The 20,583-nt window shown below is 47.1% G+C and overlaps 1 protein-coding gene across 4 annotated transcripts in view; it reads right to left on the reverse strand.

The window, feature by feature from the left end:
* Positions 1–301: 301 nt before the first annotated feature.
* The window catches only part of LOC147419758 (SWI/SNF complex subunit SWI3C-like), a 99,038-nt gene continuing 78,756 nt past the window's right edge, over positions 302–20,583 (reverse strand). For all 4 annotated transcript variants that reach the window (XM_086506376.1, XM_086506377.1, XM_086506378.1 and 1 more), the window contains 3 exons: positions 1,513–1,577; positions 1,233–1,423; positions 302–1,159 (listed from right to left, as the gene is read on the reverse strand). In XM_086506376.1, the coding sequence (XP_086362502.1) occupies positions 752–1,159; positions 1,233–1,423; positions 1,513–1,577 (664 nt within the window). In that variant the 3' untranslated portion in view covers positions 302–751. The remainder of the gene's footprint in view (positions 1,160–1,232; positions 1,424–1,512; positions 1,578–20,583) is intronic.

Here is a 20,583-nt window from a genome sequence, read left to right on the forward strand (position 1 = left end):
ATTCACCATCTCACCCATTTTGCCAAATGCTGATCTAACCCTAGTCTAGTTGAGCTACCATGTTTTCTGACACCACCAGTAGACATGAATACAGCAAACCAAACAAGGCATGAAAAGCCTGCTTCATTAACCAGAACTCCTATCAGCATTTCCCTCGTGTCTGAGGCTTTTGGATTGCTCTTAAGAAATGGAGCAGAAAAAAATGGGTGGTCATTGCAATCAAGTAGAAAACAAGAGCAAGAAAATTGAAGCTTTATTTGCAATTAAAGGTAATGCCTTGAGCTACTCTGGTTGATTTGACTACTAGGCAAATGAGAAGATTTATCGAGGGTGAAAAATGATACGGTACAACAATCTCTCCCCACTCAACAGGGGTGTATCAGACGCATGCTTGCGGCTTATTTGCTTTGAACTCGAAGCAGACATTCATTTGCTACAGAGTTGGTTTCTGAAACATAATACAAATTCCAGCCTCTCAACTCAACCGAACTCATTAATGCCATTTCTTCTGAGCAGGACCAAGCAATAGATTGCACAAAAATCTTCTTACTATACATAGGCAGCAGCATGTGAATCTAAGAACAACAAGAGTATGATGCTGACACACCTACTGAAATATGGACTCAATGCTTAAGCATTAGCATTATTGATTGATATAACCCTTGTGTATGCGAAGGGAGAATACTCTGCTTGGAGATGATTGAGCTTCGACCACGATTGTGGAAATCAAAGTGAGCAAAACTATAACATGTCAAGAAGGTGGTCTCACCATAGGAGAGGAAGCAGGCATTGCCATACCACCGGGACCCATTGTGAACAAGGTAGGCCGCAACATATGAGAAGGGAGGATGGCGCCTGATGGCATTAACCCTCCAGGTGGCATTATAGGTCCTGATGGCATTAAACCCCCTGGTGGCACCACAGCTCCTGATGGCATGGCAGGGGAAGAGGCGATAACACCGGCTGGTCTCATAATGGGACCTCCAGCCCCCACAACTGGCATTTGTGGAACTGCCCCTGAAGAGCTCAGCCGGTTGCTCAAAAAGCGCGCCCGCTCTGCCTGGAAGCGCTGCCTGTTCCTCTCCATCTGCTCCCTCTCCTTCTCAAGAACTGCATCAATGTCTCCAAGTTGCTTCAGTTTGGTGCTTAATTTCTTCAGCTGGCAAATGACACCCACATATTAGACAACAATAATCAACACCCACGGGCAGGCCTTGTAATCCTCTTTGTACCTGATTGTCAACGATGATTGCTGCTAGCCGCTGCACCTCACGTTCTTCTTGATCAGCAAGTAATTTTGTCTTCATTGCAGCAGTAGCCAATGCATCAGACGTGACCTTTCTATACGAGTCCTTAGATAAGGGACATTGATAGCCCTCTGCAAACTCTTCTGTGTTCTTCTTCTCTGCCTCATTTGCCCCCTCTGGATACAAACAGAACCTGTTTTCAAATTTTGGAGCCCAAAACCCAGCAGATTCCAGATAAGAAAGAAAAGCAACCCTTGCCAATTACCTGCTAAGTCTATAGGACATGAGGAGTCCACAAGCATACTCTGCTCTCGCCCATTGGCACCTGGCCTGCAAGTTCAAAAATCTCTCAAAATCTCTCTCTCTCTCTCTCTCTCTCTCTCTCTCTCTCTCTCTCTCTCTCTCTCTCTCTCTCTCTCTCTCTCTCTCTCTCTCTCTACTCCTCCTCAGCTAGATCTTTAAGGTCTCTTGGGATAGTTTCCTACAACGTTAAAACTCTCCTCTCTTCTTCTTCTTCCTCTCCGCACATCCTCACATCAGCTCGAGCTTGAGACTGGAAGATTCAGAGGGATACCAACAGATAGCAGGATATGCCGCTTATGTCATCTAGAGCCAGAGACAAGAGTTACATTACATATGCCATTGCACAGTGTACTATGAGATATGAGGCTGTTTCCACTGTCTATTCAGAGAGGGTTTTGGGCCTCTATCTAGGGTCATGAGTTATGAGGATCAGAGATGTCTTGGACTATATCTACTTTAAGTTACATAGGCATAGAGACACTTTACTAAGGAGAGCCGGAGAGAGACAGTACCAGAGACAGATTACAGATTTCTTTACACTAGATATTGGGCACCTAGAGGAGCAACCACCATTGCAGAGCTTTGCCCGCACTCATACTACCACTACTAGCATTTTCATAGACCGAGCATTGGAGCTAGGGAGATCTAGAAGACCGCAATTGAGAAGAGGAGCTACACAGTATAGATGGAGACTACAGCAAAGGATTCGAGCCATACTTTCTCGACGGCCATAGTGCGGACGAGGATGGATCTCTACCATAACTATCACCCCCCCCCCCCCCCCCCCCCCCCCCCCCCCTCATTGGACTACACAATGTACTGGGCACCTTGTATTAGCTGGCACATCCATACAGTCCCAATGTAGCAAACTGTTGACGTGTCGAAACCCTAATTCTCTCTCTCTCTCTCTCTCTCTCTCTCTCTCTCTCTCTCTCTCTCTCTCTCTCTCTCTCTCTCTCTCTCTCTCTCTCTCAGTTCAGTTGTTGAAGTGCTAAAAGTCTATTAAAATTGCTGTTTTCTAGTGCTTGTCTTGTGACAATGGTATCAGGGCATCAAGCGTGTGCTTTTCTGAACGCATACCGGTCCAACAAAAGAGCAAGCAAAGCTATTGGAATTGAATTATATTTGAGGTATCAGCCACTCCCACACTTACTTCATCGCGCATCGGGCACGCTCCCGTCTTCACCGATCATGTCTTACAGGACATAAGCCAATTAAGATCACTTGCAAGAGAAGGATCCACATTTGTTTCAAGTCACTGTTTTTCTCAGAAGCAGTGCCATGCAGATGTTGATGTCTATAGCTACCAAGCAGCATACTCCCAAGTACTTGGCAAGCTTTTCAAGAAAAAATAAAAAAAAATTGCACGAAGTTTTATGGTTTCTGATATCTTCCTTCGCAGTGCAACTTCTGGCAGAGTGGGGTATCCTGAAATGTTTGCCATGGAAACCCTAGCAGATTATATCTTGAAATTTCTCGACATCTCTCAATAGATGTCTATTCACGAGCAGATGACCTTGGAGGTTTAGTGCGATTGCTATCTTGGGACTACCATCGCCGCCAAAGCAACACTATTTGTCAAAGAGCTGACGGACCATGTGCTGCTCGGCTACGACCTCATGGAAGGAAACTAACCCTAATTTTTGGTGCAGGTTTCAAGACGGAAAGTCAGTCGACTTTTCGAGCTCCACTAATGTCGAGATTGCTTTTTAAGTTTGAGTTCTGTTTGATCTTGTTTAGTGATCCTGTTTGGAATTTGTTTGAAATGGTTGGTATCTGTTTTAAACCTGTTTTGGTGCTGATTTGAATTGTTTGACTCTGGTTTGATACTAGTTTAGTTGATTGGTGATTTTACTCCCCGGTGGAGAAGTGAGAAATATTGTTTTGGTATTGTTTCAACCTCGGAACAACGCAAGCCGATGCTTGGGGAGCGTTTCATTTTATGTTTGTTTCAAACCTCCGAACGACGCAGCCCGATGCCTGGGGAGCCTTTCGTTGTATGTTTGAAAACCTCCGAACGACACAAGCCGATGCCTGGGAAGCCTTGGTTGTATGCTTGTAAAATAATTGTTGTTGTGACTCCCGGCCCGGACCTAGATGGTTATGCGTGAGGAGTATTAAGAAGTCTGAGCAGTGGTTACTCTCAGCACCTCCAAATGACACAGGCTGCACTCTAGGGGGCGTTTGGTTGTAAATGGCCTCTATATCTCCCGGCCCATACCTTTTTAGGTTATGCAAGAGGAGTGATGAGGGAGTCGTTGAAAATCTCCCGGCCCGGACCTTGTTAGGTTATGCGGGAGGAGTGTTTATCGGCGGCTTTATGTTTCTATGTCTTGTAACATGCATATATGAGCATTTGTGTTGTATTGTGATGTGCCAACCACTGAATATTCCTAATTGGATGAGATTGCCTGGGTATGTAATTTTACTGCATCAAGACACCCGTGGAAGATCAATACGGTCTGGGTGTGATGGCTAATTTTACTACGCCGAAATACCAAGAGTTCCGATCTCGACGAAAGGAGAAGCTAACTCTTTGATCAAAACAGCCGACAGGAGAAGCTAACTCCTTGATCAAAAGAGTAGAAAGGAGAAACTAACTCCTTAATAAAAAGAGCAAACTGATTGTCCCTTGGAATGTCTCTCGGAAATTTTTGAGCTAACTTGAGTTGTTTCGCAGATATGCTGTAATCGCGGACGATTACTCTCTTTCAAGAAGGGGAGATATCACAAACTGCTAACGTGTCGAAACCCTAATTCTGTTGAAACCCTAACCCTAAAATCAAAAACCCCAATTCTACTGAAACCCTAACCCTAAAATCAAAAACCCTAATTCTGCTGAAATCCTAACCCTAAAATCAGAAACCCAATTCTGTTGAAACCCTAACTCTAAAATCAAAAACCCTAATTCTATTGAAACCCTAACCCTAAAATCAAAAACTCTAATTCTGTCTGAAACCCTAATTCTGCTGAAACCCTAACCCTAAAATCAAAAACCCTAATTCGGCCCGAAACCCTAATCCTAAAATCAGAAACCCTCATTCTGCATGAAACCCTAACCCTAAAATCAAAAACCCTAATTCTGCCCGAAACCCTTATTCTGTTGAAACCCTAATGCTAAAATCAGAAACCTTAAACCTAACCCTGATTTGCTGACGTGGCGGGCTGACACGTGGCCTGTTGTACGGACACCAACGCGATTTACGAAAAGCTGGCAGCTTTTGGCATTGCTTTTTGGACCAGAAGCTTTTGAGTTTGAAAGCTTTTCATGTAAACTGCTTTTTAGGCCAAGGGCCTTTAAATATGAGGTTAGGGCTTATTCTCTGGCATGCTGCCTGGAGAAGGTGCAGAGTACCGACTTGTAATGTGTTGATGCAATATAAAGAAATACTGAAAGGGGCGCCAAGGTTTGGGGCCAATACTCTCTGGGGTGGCGTGTCGCATGTCGACTCTCTCTCTCTTTCAATTCACTTGTTATTGAAGTGCTAAAAGTCTGTTCAGTCTGCTCTTTTCTATTGGCACGTGGTGCCTGTCTTGTGACACCCAGTTTGTAGTAGTTGTATTTTGTTTCAGTTCTTTTTGATTCCGAACATGGCATCAGATTCACTAGGTTGTAACAACTTGGTCTAATAGGTCATTTTGGCCTTTTGAAGACATTAATATATCATTTCATCTCTCTCTCTCTCTCTCTCTCTCTCTCTCTCTCTCTCTCTCTCTCTCTCTCTCTCTCTCTCTCTCTCTCTCTCTCTCTCTCTCTCTCTCTCTCTCTCTCTCTCTCTCTCTCTTTTCAAGCCATACTCTTTCGTCGTCCAGAGTGCAGATGAAGATGGATCTCTACTCCCCTCCCATATTGTCTTCACATTGTACTGCTTAGTTTAGGATCCCGCAGTATTTATATTTTGTTATCCTAGTTTAATTTATTTTGTTAATCTGACTTTGTATCAGATACACCGCATTGTAACTTTCTGGTCTCATAGGTCACTTTGGCCTTTTGAAGACGTTAATATAACATTTCATTTCATTTCTCTCTCTCTCTCTCTCTCTCTCTCTCTCTCTCTCTCTCTCTCTCTCTCTCTCTCTCTCTCTCTCTCTCTCTCTCTCTGCGCGCGCATGCATGCGCGCAAGGACAGCAGGCTTTTGGGTGTGTGTGTGTGTGTGTGTGTGTGGACGCTTAGAATTGTTGTTGCTTGTTCACGGTTGGTTTGTTTGGGGTTGGCCAGTTGCGCTCATCTCTAGTCTTTCTACCAAGCTTCTTCTGTTGGTTTCCACCTGGATGCTATCTCAAAGCCTCCTACACTGCCTCCTTGAAGTTCCCTCTCCAGCTACGGTTTTCAGGAGCCACCTTCAGCAAGTGGATTGCTCACTCTTCTGGATGAAATCTCCTTGTCAGCTCCAGTGCAGTGCTTTGTTACTCACCTAGTGCCATAATTATGAAGTAGCTCGGTGATGTCAGTTGCCTCTTCTCCCTCATCTTCGCCACCAAATGCTCTCCCCCTTCTGTTCCTCCATCAGCTCTTGCTGTCAGATTTTACCAATTGGCACACCAAGCTTATCGTAGCTGCTCACAGTCATCTTCAGCGTTGGTGGCTTTTAGTGGCTCCGGTTCTGTCGAAGTGCATATCTTTCAGAGGTTGCTGACATCCTGATTCCTCTCTCCACTTATCTTGCCAGAGCACTTTTGACTCTCTTTAGAAGAGGTTTTTAACCCTCGACTTCAATCTTTTCCGTTTGGCCATGTACCTAGTTATATTCAGTCTCTCTCTTTCTTTTTGCTGCAAGAAAAGGGATTATTTTATGAGTACATAAGAGACCTTGGGAGATGCTCAATGGCCTATCACCCACACGAAGTACAAAAGAGGAGTGACCATGTGTAGGCTATGTAAACATCAAGATGGTTTGTACAATGAATGTAAAATCGACCAATGTGGGAATGCATAATGCATGTGTTGTAACCCTGATCCCGACGAAAAAGAACTGACAACTGCGCCCATGTGAAAAAAAAGATGCATCGATGCTGCTCCGCTCCCTTGGAGGCCTGAAGAATCCCACTGGCTGCGAGTGTGCAGCAGCTCTGTCCAGATGGCTGTCAAAATGGTGGACGTAGCGGAGGATTGTGAGCCCAGATAGAAAAGCCTTCCACATGGTCCAAAGCGTGATGCTGCATATCGTGGTGAAAATTGTCTCTCGCTGGTAGAAATCCAAGTGGTGAACTGCATCTGGAATCATCTATCTGTAGAGTGCCCGGTCTATAACCCAAGGGAGTAAGTAGGTAGACCGGATCTTCGGCAAGCCTTGAAAAAAGGGGTGTGACCCAGAAATTGCAAAAGCCATGCAACTACCCCCACGTCACAAGGATGCCCACTCTAATCAACAACAAACAACTGCCATCCATACAAGCTGCACATAAGGACAAACCCAGAAACAATGCCTCAAAGACTCAGGCTCTGAAGTGTATCTCTAACAAGTCGGATCATGATTCTCTCTCTCTCTCTCTCTCTCTCTCTCTCTCTCTCTCTCTCTCTCTCTCTCTCTCTCTGGGCAGGGAGTGGTGCCCCCTCAGTAGTGAAAACAAGGTCAACACATGATCTACTCTCGAAAAGAGCCTACCACTCTAACAGGCTGCCAATGTGCAGTCAACTCTTGATCAGGTGGAACCTCACCCTGAAACTCTAGTCTGATGTTACATCCATGATGGCCAGTCTTAGCAATGCTAAAGACTATTGAGCAACAATCAAGACTCAAAGAGAGGATTGAAGTAACACCCACCAACCTTGATGAGAAGGTAAACGCGTCTGCTCCCCAACGAAATCATGTAAGTCAAGTGGAATAGCCTCATCTCTCTCTCCCATACACGCAACAACCCCTCTACTGATCCCGTACATAGCTCCAATAACATGTGCCCCAACCAAGGAAGCATCTAACCAATGGTGTAAAGAGCTTGCTGGCCCGTCATCCCATCTAGCCCAATCAATGTGAGTCCTCTTGCCTAGCTGATGCCCTTTTGAATTCGTCACATATGCATTCCATATAAGTGGCTGCCTCGCTACCTCCTCGACAGAAGGTGGGCGTCGAATCAAACCAAGACCTAAATCCTTTCGAATTCGCAACAAGCAATGCAATAACGGTGACAAATGGGACGCATCCGATGGTCGAGCAACATTATCCATAGATCCAAAACAGGGAGACGTATGCGACAAAGCATGGTGCAGAAACTGTTTCCAAGGCTCTGCCCCTGGAAACAATCCACGTACTGCGAGCTTGGCAAGCAATGCCTTGCTCTGTATCTCTAGATCAATACTCCCCAAACCTCCCTCCTCTCTAGGCCAAATGACTACCACGTGACACATCCAACCCTATGTGTGCGTGGACAAGCTACAGCATGACCAGGGTTCAGTCAGTCAAGTCAATCTAGAATAGGAAGTAATCTGGCACTTTTGTGAGTCTGTTCGCAAACCGTGCATGACTAGTCACGTAGAGTAGATGCATATCCTCCGGTTGCACACAACATGATCATCAGCATTCCCATCAGAATCCATCACGGGAATTTTCCAGTGTATTAAACCTTTTCCCTATTTTTGACATTTTTCACTTATTTATTAAGTGACTTTTGTTGGGAACTAGGTAGGGCAATTTTGCTAGTGAAATATATAAGCAAACCAAAGCTAGCACTTTCTGGCAGAAGAGGCAGCAGGAGCATTGCTCAACAGGCCAATTCTCAAGCAAGACCAACATTGGAAGCCTGGCGTTTTTCCTCAAGCACTTCAGCGTTTCCAATTCAGCAAAGAACTCCATCGCCACCCACCCAATACCACTTGCAGATTCAGCCATTCAGCTTGGCGTTTTTCAGCCTTAAGGCTTCAACGATTCAGCCCTGCACTAGGCGCTTCCCTCAGCAAAGTTCTGCAGCAGCGTTTTTGGTATTTCTGCCAGCGTTTTACATGCAACAATTCCAGCCTTTTCAGCAGGGTATTTCAGCCAGCAAGGGGACAGCAGGGCAGCATTTCGGCAGCGACAAAAAGGACAGCCACTCAGCGTTTCTAAACAACAGCAAAACAGGGACAAAACAGCCAGCAGATCAGCGTTTTTGATCCAACAAATCAGCGTTTTGCAGTAGCATATTCAACCGAAGAACCATCGGACTTAGCAGATAAGGAACAGCCCGACAAGAAGCATCCCAAAGCATTCAGTTTTCAGCATTAGCATCGTCCTCGTCGTCCACACCGTCGACCTCAACATAGCCCCATTTAGATTTGCATCAGCCATTGTACCAGATTGTGCAATCAATAGTAGACCACTCTCGCCATCGAGAGTGGGGCCCTTAGAGGAGGGTTTTACAACGTCTCTGGTGTCGTATTCTCTTCTCTCTCTATCTCTCAGTCCCATGCACCTTCATTCACAGTGTTCACCCACTTTGTTTGTGTCCATTGCACTCTCTCACTAAAGGAACGGAAGGCTCTCCCTTCCGTAAGTAAAAGGAACCCTTGAGCACAGTTCAGAGCACTCATCTTGAGCAAAGTTCAACAATCATTCCACTGCACCTTACAATGACTTTGCCCCAATGGACTCATGGTCGAGTGTGAGTAGAGCCATCTAGGCCAACCCACAAAAAGTTGTATACAATGCGCCTCAAACACGCCATGATGCCAAAATTGAAGAGTCATGCAAGATGTGGTGAACCAAGCCGTCGCAAGAAAAACCCAATTCACCACAAGGGCTTTGCCACCCGGGCAACAGAGCAAGGGGGTCCTTGAGGTGGTTGGGACGCGACATGCGGTGTCGTCCCTCTTTTCTCTCTCTCTGTCTCTCTCTCACTTTTTATTCACTTCAAGTGATGTAAAGTAGCCTTGTGTTTGTGCAAAGTACTAGATCTAAGCAAAATCCTTAAAACCCTTACGCGCCTTACAACAAGAAGAAGTACGGTATAATGCAAAGACACATTGAATCCACTGGAAGGGGAAACCGATCCTTTAAATAGTGCCCTCCAAGAAACCCCAATCTACTCTATCATAAGCCTTCTCAAAATCAACAAGCATGAACGCTACAGGCTGATCTGTCTGGCGAGCCCACTAGATTGCCTCATAGAAAGTGAAGATGTTGATCAACTCGTTGTTGCTCACGCTCCTCCCTCGCCATCGCTAAAAGAGGGACTCAACATGGTGGTAGAACACGTCTCCTAGAAACTCCTTGAGCTGCAAGCGTATGCAGCTTAACCGGTCCTATAACTCACATTCCCTGCGGAATAGGCCTCGTCACATCTCTGCAGCTCTTTCTGCAAGCCTCGAAAGACGCAGGTGATGCATGTAGCCAGATGGGACGCAGGATCTGCAGAACCGGTGCGTGTCCAAACATCCCGAATCAACTCAAACAATGAAGTATCCTCTAACACCAAGTCAGGTATGCACAATCCTCGCCTAGACATAGAGGAAGTCTCAAATCTCAAATGCGAAGAAGCTGGGGCATGATCCCAGAGCATTGTGCCGAGCCAAATCGTAATTGTCCCACCATGAGATGTTGCCCAGGCACCCACATAAAATCTATCTAGTCGCTCTGGCAGAGCACCTAACTGCCTTCAAAAACCCCACAAAAACTACAATAACTATGGCGTGTGAGCCATACATGAAATATGTCAGGCATCTGTACAAGAAACTGCAAAAAAGAATCTGTCCCAAGCATCTATCTCATATGGTGCTACATATGGTAAAGATGGAGGTTGAACGATTCACCAATCCTCCGTGGTCTCTACATTGTTGAAATCACCGCCAACAACCCGTGAATCCACTGTAGACAATACATTTACAATCCGGTGTCAAAACGAGGCTCTCTCCTGAGCTGAAGTAACCAAAGAGTCATCAATCTCTCTCTCTCTCTCTCTCTCTCTCTCTCTCTCTCTCTCTCTCTCTCTCTCTCTCTCTCTCTCTCTCTCTCTCTCTCTCTCTCTCTCTCTCTCTCTCTCTGCAATAAAGGTGGGGCTTTGACCAATGGCATTACATAAAATCGACCATAGGTCCATATACAAGAAATATGGGAAAAAACCTAAAAGAATACAATGAGATCATGGGGAAAAATCCCAAGACTAGTGAAATGTAGCTATCTGGACTGTGATCAAGTCTACACAAATCTACCCAAAGCTCTATCCACCTCAGACAATGTAGCAAAGACCATTAAGTCCAATATTGTATATCTGACTAATATAAAGGATCCGCCGTAAAAACCTCCTATAGCAGCTCACAAAAGCCAAGAGATTGTAAACCCCTTAGGCCATGCCTCTAAAATCATGCACATCCACTGATGATGAACCCCAAAAAAGGATGGAGATCTACAACACAACCATACTGTAAGAGAAGCACGAGGGACCCACTCGTCGTCCACCTCAAAAACCAAGGGAAGGTACGAAGATGCACATCTCTTTGGCCAAACCAACTCCCGAAGGCCTCCCTAAACTAACTCTCAAACAAATCTGCAAATTGTCCGATATCCATAAAGTATTTGGCCTCTACCATTCTCTACTTTTGTATGGTATCAAAGACAGACTCCCTCATCCATAAGGAGTTCTCATGTAAAACTTGCACTCTGAATCTGATCATGGGAGCTCTCCCTAGACCGAGGAGAAAGTGACGTGCTCCAAAAAACTACAAGAAAAACATATGACACATAATGGCCCACTCCTCAAAGAGACATCTAGATATCTCCATGGACCGCCAACCGCAAAGAACTCTGCAGGTAAGATGTAAGGTGCAGTGGAAGTGAATGTTGAACTTTGCTCAAGATGAGTGCTCCGAACTGTGCTCAAGGGTTCCTTTTACTTACGGAGGGGAGAGCCTTCCGTTCCTTTAGTGAGAGAGTGCAAATGATCACAAACAAGTGGTAAACACTGTGAATAAAGGTGCTGAGACTGAGAGATAGAGAGAGAAGAATACGACTCCAGAATGTTGTCAAACCCTCCTCCGAAGGCCCCACTCTCTATGGCGAGAGCGGTCTACTATTGATTATACAAAACTCTACAATGCTTTGGACTTGCCGACGATGTCGATGATGATGAGGACGACGATGAGATGGGCTGAAATCTGAAAACGCTAATGGCTGAAATCTGCAAATCTTTATCTGCTGAATTCTGACTCTATGTCGATGAAGACACGCTGAAAACGCAGATGCTGAAATCTGCGTTTTTCGGGCTGATTCTGCAAACTTTGGCTGATCTAACCGTGCGGCGAGGATCTGTTGCGGGAAGGTGAGATCTGCAAGGTTCAGGGGCTCTACTACGGAATCTGACTGCTGAAAACTGAAAACGCTGATGCCTATGCTGGTTTTGTCGCAGAGAATCTGCAAAACGTTGTGTTGTACTGCTGATCCAAAACGCTAGGCTGAATGTTGGAATCTGCTATCGCCAAGGCTGATCTGCAACTGCAAACGCCAGGGCTGAATCTTGATGAAAACACTAGGCTGCTGCAGCATAAAATGCTAGGTATGTCTGCTCCAAAAACGCTAGGTGGTCATTGTTGGGGAGTCTTGCTGAGAAGGTGCCTGCTGAACACTCGGTTCTTGCTGCCTCTTTTGCCAGAAAGTGCTAGCGCTAGGGTTTCTTATATATCTGCTTGTCAAATTGCCCTACCCAGTTTCCCAACAAAAGTCAGTTAATAATAATAAGTGAAAAATGGCTAAAATAGGGTAAATAGGTCAATGCATTGTAAAAATGCTTCTGATGGGTTCTGGCTGTAATCTGATGGTCATGATGTGTGCAACCAGAGGATATGCATCTACTCTAAGTGTCTGGACATGCACGGTCTATGAACAGACTCACAAAGGTGCAAGAACACTTCCTAAGCTAACTGAACTGGACTAAACTGAACTGAACCCTTGTCATGAAGTAGCTTGTCCATGTACACATAGGATTAGATGTGCACGTGACATCCCCTCCTTTTCAAAGTGAGATACTGGTACCGAACTGTGTGGCGTCAAGGGAGATCGCCAACAGCGTCTATAATCCTGGAAAGGACTCTTCGCCGGCCCACTCTAATGCGTGGGGCATGCGATCCTTGAACTTCATAAAGGTTTGCAACGCTTGCTTCTTTGGGCCGCGCCGAAAGCGACACAAAGTCATCTGTGGCTCCTTCAATGCTTCCACTTCATCGATAGTCATGCCTCTACCTTCTTAAAGAATCTCCGAGGATGAAAATTCATGAAACCACTTCCACACAAAAACATGAACATACCCATTCAAAGGAAACTGACTGGAAAAGTTCTAGTCTTCGTTAAAGACTGTGCATGCAATGTAGATGAACAAAATACGAAAAGCCAAACTGTTCATCAAACACACGCAAACAATGGAATCGAATCTTGACTGTCTAATGTAAATCAATCAACTGTGGCAAATCACAATGGAGATGCCGATACTTGATGCTCAATCCTTCATGTTCTCTTTCGGATACTGTGTCATGCCAAGGAAGAGACATAGAATGTGAATTCCTTGGGTGCAAACATTTCATCTTTTCATGAGTAATCCGCATACATCCGTGCTCATTCATGAGTGAATCGTGTTCATCGTACAATATGGCATGCCTGTGAAAAGGGATCACATAATGATGGTGACTAAAATACAGGAAAGCATCACGAATGAAACACTCGAACAATACGTGTTGTCTAATCATTCGAACACATAATACTTCCTGTGGAGGTTCTTTGGACCTCCACTCGAGAGCCAAGATCGGTTCTTCGTGATCTATTGAAATCTACAATGAGGTTAGCTTCACTAGTCAAAGTATCAACTAAGCCATCATCCTTGTGAACAATCACATCCTCATGCAAATCATCATGCTTATCATTATCATGCAAATCATGTGTGTCGTGCTTTGGAAAAGAAGAGACTGAGAGTCTCCTTTCCCCGATTCTTTTCAATCTGCTCCTGCACACTAGAAAAGAGTCAGAACAATGCCGCTTTCCTTTCGTTGTGCTCACGCTCTATGGTTCCCATTCTTTCTACGTATTCGCGATCCATTTCTGCTCTTCTTTCTTCGCGTTCTAACTTTCTGTCTATCATCATCTTGTCCATAGCCTCCATTGGAGTTAGTGCAATTCTCGTCATAAAGAGTGGGGCCTTCGGAGGAGGGTTTGACAACATTCTGGTGTCGTATTCTTCTCTCTCTATCTCTCAGTCTGAGCACCTTCATTCACAGAATTTGCCACTTTGTTTGTGATCATTTGCACTCTCTCACCAAAGGAACGGAAGGCTTTCCTTTCCTTAAGTAAAAGGAACCCTTGAGCACAGTTCGGAGTACTCATCTTGAGCAAAGTTCAAGATTCACTTCCCGCTTCGGGTGATGACCATACACTGAAGTCTTGGGTTCTTAAGTTCACGAGAAACTTAGGTTCTTGTGGATTCTTGGGTTCTTGAGGTTCTGGAGTATTGAGGTTCTTAAGGTTCTTCTTTAGCTTGCAATCTGTGTTAGACAATGATCTTCTCTTACCGGAGCTCTTCTCTTTTCTGTGGGCGCACCCCTTGGCACCTTGCCCTCACACCAAGGTTCCTTTTTCCCACCTCACGTCAATTGGCCGGCCGCTAAGGGCACAGTCCGCTCTCAATGAGTGAAAAGAGAAACATGGGAAACTAGACAAGCTCTTCTTTCTTTTTCTTGTCACTCTTCAAAAACAAGATTAAGAATCGACACGCCCAAGAGTACTTGCATTACGTGCGATCGCAACAAGCAAAAAAAATTCTTGTGGTTCTTTCCTCGAGGGTACAGAACACTGCCAAAGCTCTGATACCAATGTAAGGTGCAGCGGAAGTGAATGTTGAACTTTGCTCAAGATGAGTGCTCCAAACTGTGCTCAAGGGTTCCTTTTACTTATGGAAGGGAGAGCCTTCCGTTCCTTTAGTAAGAGAGTGCAAATGATTACAAACAAGTGGTAAACAATGTGAATGAAGGTGCTGAGACTGAGAGATAGAGAGAGAAGAATACGACACCAAAACATTGTCAAACCCTCCTCCGAAGGCCCCACTCTCTATGGCGAGAGCGGTCTACTATTGATTGCTCAAATCTCTACAATGCTTTGGACTTGCCGACGATGTCGACGATGATGAGGATGACGACGAGACGGGCTGAAATCTGAAAACGCTAATGGCTGAAATCTGCAAATCCTTATCTGCAGAATTCTGACTCTATGTTGGTGACGACGATGCGACGACGATGCGCTGAAAACGCAGATGCTGAAATCTGCGTTTTCCACGCTGAATCTGCAAATTTTGGCTAATCTAACCATGCTGCGAGGATCTGCTGCGGGAAGGTGAGACCTGCAAGGTTCGGGGGCTCTACTAGGGAATATGACTACTGAAAACTGAAAACGCGGATGCCTATGCTGGTTCTGTTGCGGAGAATTTGCAAAACGCTGTGTTGTAGCTCTCTCTCTCTCTGGCTTTGTAAAAATAAAGCAGAGTATTCCCCTCTCTCTCTCTCTATCTCCAATGCGTAGAGAAAAGCTTCAATTTTGCGTCGCTAGAAAGCTGAATTTTCAGCTCCGCAATTCCCGCCGCAATTTCCGAAAGAACTGTACTGTTGCCACGTGGCATTTTCAGCCGCCTGTTAAGAGTTTCCAACAACATTAGGGTTTCAGCCAGCAGTTAGGGTTAGGGTTTCCAGAAATTAGGGCTTCTGATAGAAATTAAGATTTGCAGGAATTAGGGTTTCTCGCAAAAATTAGGGTTTCTGCTCTCAGTTCGTGTGTAGCAAGAGTGGAACCTTCGCAGCACTTTCAACAATCTCAAATGGCGCCTTCCCCGTCGAAGAGTGTACCGTGTTATTGTAGGCAAATTCCACCAAAGGTAGATACCTTTCCCATTGAGTCTTCTGATCTGAGATATAAGACTTCAATAAATCTAGAACCACTGAATTTGCAATCTCAGATTGCCCATCAGTCTGCGGGAGGAACGATGACGAGAACTGCAACCACGTGCCAATGTTCTCCCAAATACTCGTAAATCTGGGGTCTCTGTCGAAGACAGTCGTCTCAAGCATGCCATGTAATCTGAAAATCAACGTGACCATTCTGTGTTCTTGGGAGATCAAAAATGAAATCCATTGCAATACTTTCCCAAGGGCGGGTGGCCATGGGTAAAGGCTGCAACAATCCTTGTGCTTTATGTCTGTCAAACTTGACCTTCTGGCATACTAAGCAACTGCGCACAAAGTCTTCCACATCCTTTTTTTTTCCCGAGAAAAAGATCCTTCTATTAGTTATTGAAACTGCGCGTAGGGCTACAACCACCTCTTCAAGAGAGGGCTACAACAACCATGGTGGGAGACTCTCCCAATGAAAAAACCAGCATATGTATAATGGGGCTAAATCAAGAAATGGGGGGAGGGAAAAGCCACACAGGTGGTCGGTAGTGCCATCGTAGTACACCCTGGACCATGGTGTAGCAAGGCCCGGGACGCCAGAGTCGAAGGAAATCCTCTCTGCGCTCCTGCATGCGGTCGGAGTTGCCATGTAGTGCCTCAAGCTGTTCCTGAGAGTGTGGATCAGCTCTAGCCAAAAATCGCGAACAGTCTCTACTGGTGACACAAGGCGAGCCTCAAAGATGCGAAAGCAACGGGCCCGCCAGATGAACCAGAGTGTCAGGCCACTGAAGAGCTCCCAACACTCCTCTCTCTCACTACACCACTTCTATAAAGTAAGCTTTGTAGCAGGCTGGAGTGTAGGTCTCCCCTCCTGCATCACTATCATCATGCTGGTGGAAGATAGCTCAAACTGAAGTGCCGGGCCCGTGAGGGTGGACCAAGCCGTTGCTCCCCAGGTATACTGTCGAGCCGTGGAGAGAGCACGCATCAGCCGAAGAACTCGTAGCCACATCTGCTGGGCCGAGGGGCAGTCCCAAAGACAGTGACGCTGACTCTCCGCAAGATGGTCACAAGCTACACATGTGGCCGAGAGACCACTATGCACTAGCAAGCTCCCAACTGCTGTAGCTCTGTGTGCGACCAGCCACTAAAACAAGGTGACTCGCCTCGGCTGTCTGGAGTCCCACAACCTCTCCAGAAGGCTGCCAATAACTCAGCTGTGAGACCCTCCTCCTGCCAATGAGGTGCTGCAACAACAGGGCAGGCCTCTCCCTGTGCTGCAAGTATATGATGTCCCAATCGAACAGTGTACTGAAAGAACGGGACACCTGGGTGGTTTGCAGAAGAGAAATGGTCCCTCCAAAGCCACTCACCAGGATCCCATTGTACTCGTACCAGTGGACAGCACTCCCAAGCCCACAGCCTCAATGTCCAGTCTCAAGAGCTGCTGGGTCAGGATCGATGACACAAGTCCTCCCACAGATGCCCACTACTCGGATCCTCTGAAACGGCACTCTGCCACCTGCGGGGCCTCTACTGCAACTCGCTGTAGCGGTCCCCCACCCTGAAGCTCGAAGAAAAGGGCTGGAACAATCTCTGAGCAAGCTCTGACTGAGATGAGAACCTCCAAACGTGTGAAAGCTCCCATCCACCAAGGTGCTACTGGCTCGAGAGGCGTGAGCCACTCAACTGGAACTCCCTTTGAGATGTCCTAGCACATGCTTTGCACCCCTCTCATGTCTTGTAGCTGGAGACCTTGCACCTCTAACAAGCCTGTGAACTCTAACCAATCACCTAGAGAGCGCGTTGGACCCGCTGCCATGGGACCCCAAGAAACATGAGGCCGACTACCAACCAAGTGGCCTCACTGAGTGCTAACCATGGGGTTCCAGACAAGGGGCTGCCGTAGGCGCTCCTCCGTGCAAGTAGGTTGTCTCTGCTCCAGGCCTCGCCGCAAGAGCTCCCAAGATCGCAGCAAACTCACGTCGAAGAGGTCCTCCACTCTCCTGCTCAAACCAACTCTGCGCATCTCTGTGAAGATCCATCTGGTCGAAGGTTGCCAGGGGCCTCCTGCCTAAGGCACCCTAGCACGAAGCCGCTATAGCAAGAACTCCTTCCAGGGCTCCTCACCTGGAAGGAGTCCTCTGACGATGAACTTCCCAAGAAGAGCTCTGCTCTGCTGTGCTGGGTCAATGATCCCAGGCCCTCCTTGTGAACAAGGAAGAGTGATGACCTGCCAAGCCACTTTGGCTCGGGTTACCTGAGTGTCACGTCCTGACCAAAGGAAGTTCCTGATCAGCCTCTCTACGTGGCTGATACAAGAACTCGAGAAGATCCAGCAAGAAGTGATGTACCACATAGTCGCCAACAACAACTGGTTGGCCACTACTACTCTGCCAGCCAAAGAAAATCGTGTTGAGCTCCACCGTAACAACTTCCTCTTGATAGATAGAAGGAGGGGAGCAATCTGCTACTCGGGAGACAAGTCCAAACAAACCTGACAGCCCAAGTACCGAACTGCAATCCCTTGGGGGGATCCACCTAAAACCCTCTCCTGGCATCCAACCAAGAAAGCCACTGTCTTTCTCCAGTTGATCTGTGCGCCCAATGCACAACAGAAGGTCTCCAGAGCCTGCTCACACCTGTGAAGGTTGGCCTCCTGGCCAACTAAGTACAAGGCAAACTCAGCGTCCAGCAGCTCGTCTCCCCGAATAGGGAGTGCTAAGCCCCGTAGACCAACCAACTGCGACACCAAAAACCTGCTCATCGCCTCCGCATAGAACAGAAAGAGAAAGGGGGCAAGAGGACAGCCCTGTCTGACCGAACGTGTGAGCATGAAGCGATCACCTCTACCTCCTGCCAAAAGTACCTGATTGTGAGCCTGTCTGTACAAAGCTGACACCCCTCTGATCCAAGCATCTGAGAAGCCCATCCTGCGTAGAGTGCCCTCTAGAAAGTCCTAGTCAACTCAGTCGTATGCCTTCTCAAAATCGAGAAGAAAAATCACTAGGTCCTCACCACGGAGCCGTGCTAGGGCAAAAGCCTCCCAAAAAGTAAAGATATTGTCAAGGATACTGCGTTCCCTGACAAAACCTGTCTGAGTCCCATGTATAAGGCTCTCTAGCAGTGGCTGAATCCTCAAACTCAAAGCCTTGGCAAGAATTTTGTAGGCTGAGTTGAAGATGGTGATGGGGCGCCACTGTCGAATCTCATCCAAGGAGCCACCCTCCTTGGGAATGAGGTAGATCAGGCCTCACTCATGCTGTCAGGCATCACTCCTATGTGCAAAATGTACTGAAAAGCACTACAGAGATATGGGCCAAGCACTTCCCAGTACACCAAGAAAAATCTGGGAGTCAACCCATCCTCACCTGGACAGCTACCACGCGGGAGGGCCCTAAGAGCCGTGTGCAACTCCTCAAGCTGAAATGGCAGCTCAAGCCTCTGACGCGTCTCCTTAGTCACAAGACAAGGCATCTGTGCCCAAACCTGCTCCCTGCATGCATCCTGACGCTCTGATTGAGGCTCTGCAGATAGTAACTCACGGTAAAAGTCAGTAGCAATTGCACGCATATCCTCGGGCTCAGAAGCAACTGACCCGTCGAGCCTCGGCAAACTGACTGACCTTGGCATGCGAATGTCGAGGTCCCACTGCCTCAAAGAAAGCACCAGTCACTTTGTCGCCTACGTGGGTCCACTGAGATGCCTGTCGGTGGAAAGCAAACTCATGTCGCCTCTCCTCTGTGCTAACAAGCTCCTGTCGAGCCTGCTGTAGCTGCTCCTCCAACCAAGGACTGTCTCGATGTTGCTCCTGCATCCTCTGTAACGAAGCAATGCCCCGTCTGAGACGCTGCTCCTCCTCTCTCGTTGCAACCCAACGAGCCAAAGACTCCTGGAGAAAGAAACGGCTAATCTGAGCTAATCCTTAGGCCACTCTGTCAACAGGAGAATCCTGCCTGTCCAAGCTCTCTATCCAGAGAGCCTCTACTCGCTCTCTGAGTGCAGAGTCCAACAAGACCCTCTCTGGGATGCGAAGCATCGTCCTCCCACTACTCTGCCTGTCTGCTACTGTGAGGATCACTGGTGCATGGTCCGAGAAGGAAGTCCCTGCCAGAATGCCAATTGTCCCTCCCAAGTCACTGAAATGGTTACTAGTGTAGAAGCGATCTATCCGCGATAGATTCACTCCTCCCACTCTGCGCTCCGAACGAGAGAAGGCAAGGCTGTCTGGGGGCCTCACAAAACTAGAGTGCTGCCAAGCATCCGAGACCCTCAGAGCCATACAAAACCTCTCCCAAGCTGCCAACTCAACTCCATGCACAGTAGCATGGCTACCACCAATCCTGTCAGAAGGGTCCTCCAACATGTTGAAGTCCCCTCCTATGCACCAGTATTCTGCCTGCGGCAAAGACTCAACTATCTATGACCAAAGCTCTGCTGGAGCACTCACCACATTGGACGCATAGATGTTCAGGAAGCCCACTAGGCAACCCTGAACCTGCATAGTAATCCATTGAGCCCTGCATGGCACAATAATCCCTCTACCCACAATGGCCTGCTGCAAAGAGTTCGCAATAGTCATACATACTCCACCCTGGATGCCTCCAGGCCCAAAAGCAGCTGACCAAAGAGTATTATATCGTCCACGCAAGAGCTAACCACGACATCTAATGCGGCTCTCACACAGATGGTGCTCCTAAAGCATAAGGAGATCAATCTCTCCTCCCACAAGGCAGCGCTGAAGCTCTTGACGCAATCGGCCTTGCTGACGCTGAAACTGGGGCCCACCTAGTCCCTGCACGTTCCATGAGACGATCCTCATGGGGAGCGAGAGAGAACAGACGTTGCCGCAACAGCTGGACGGGCTATCTTCGAGGCTGACTTGGATGGGGAGTAATCCGCATCCGAACGTCCTCTAGATAGGCGTGACTGCAACGAGTGCCGGGCCCAAGCCCAAGCAATGTGAGCCGTACGTAAAGCAACCTCCTCTGTCCAGGAGTCCTCATGAATGTATACATAGCATGGCAAGCACTCTGTATCGGCACAGAAGTAAACCACAATGTGTCTACATCCTGCTGTATCTGGAGGTGTCATCGCAAACTTGGCCAATGGCCACAAAGTCTGAAGCATGTCTGTAACTCCTAGTTCTCCCATGTGGTGAGAGAACTCTAGGACCTGTGTATGCAACCATCCCAACACTGAGT

This window comes from Adiantum capillus-veneris, chromosome 29 (assembly GCF_014529385.1).
Source record: "Adiantum capillus-veneris isolate H3 chromosome 29, ASM1452938v2, whole genome shotgun sequence".
NCBI lineage: Eukaryota > Viridiplantae > Streptophyta > Polypodiopsida > Polypodiales > Pteridaceae > Adiantum > Adiantum capillus-veneris.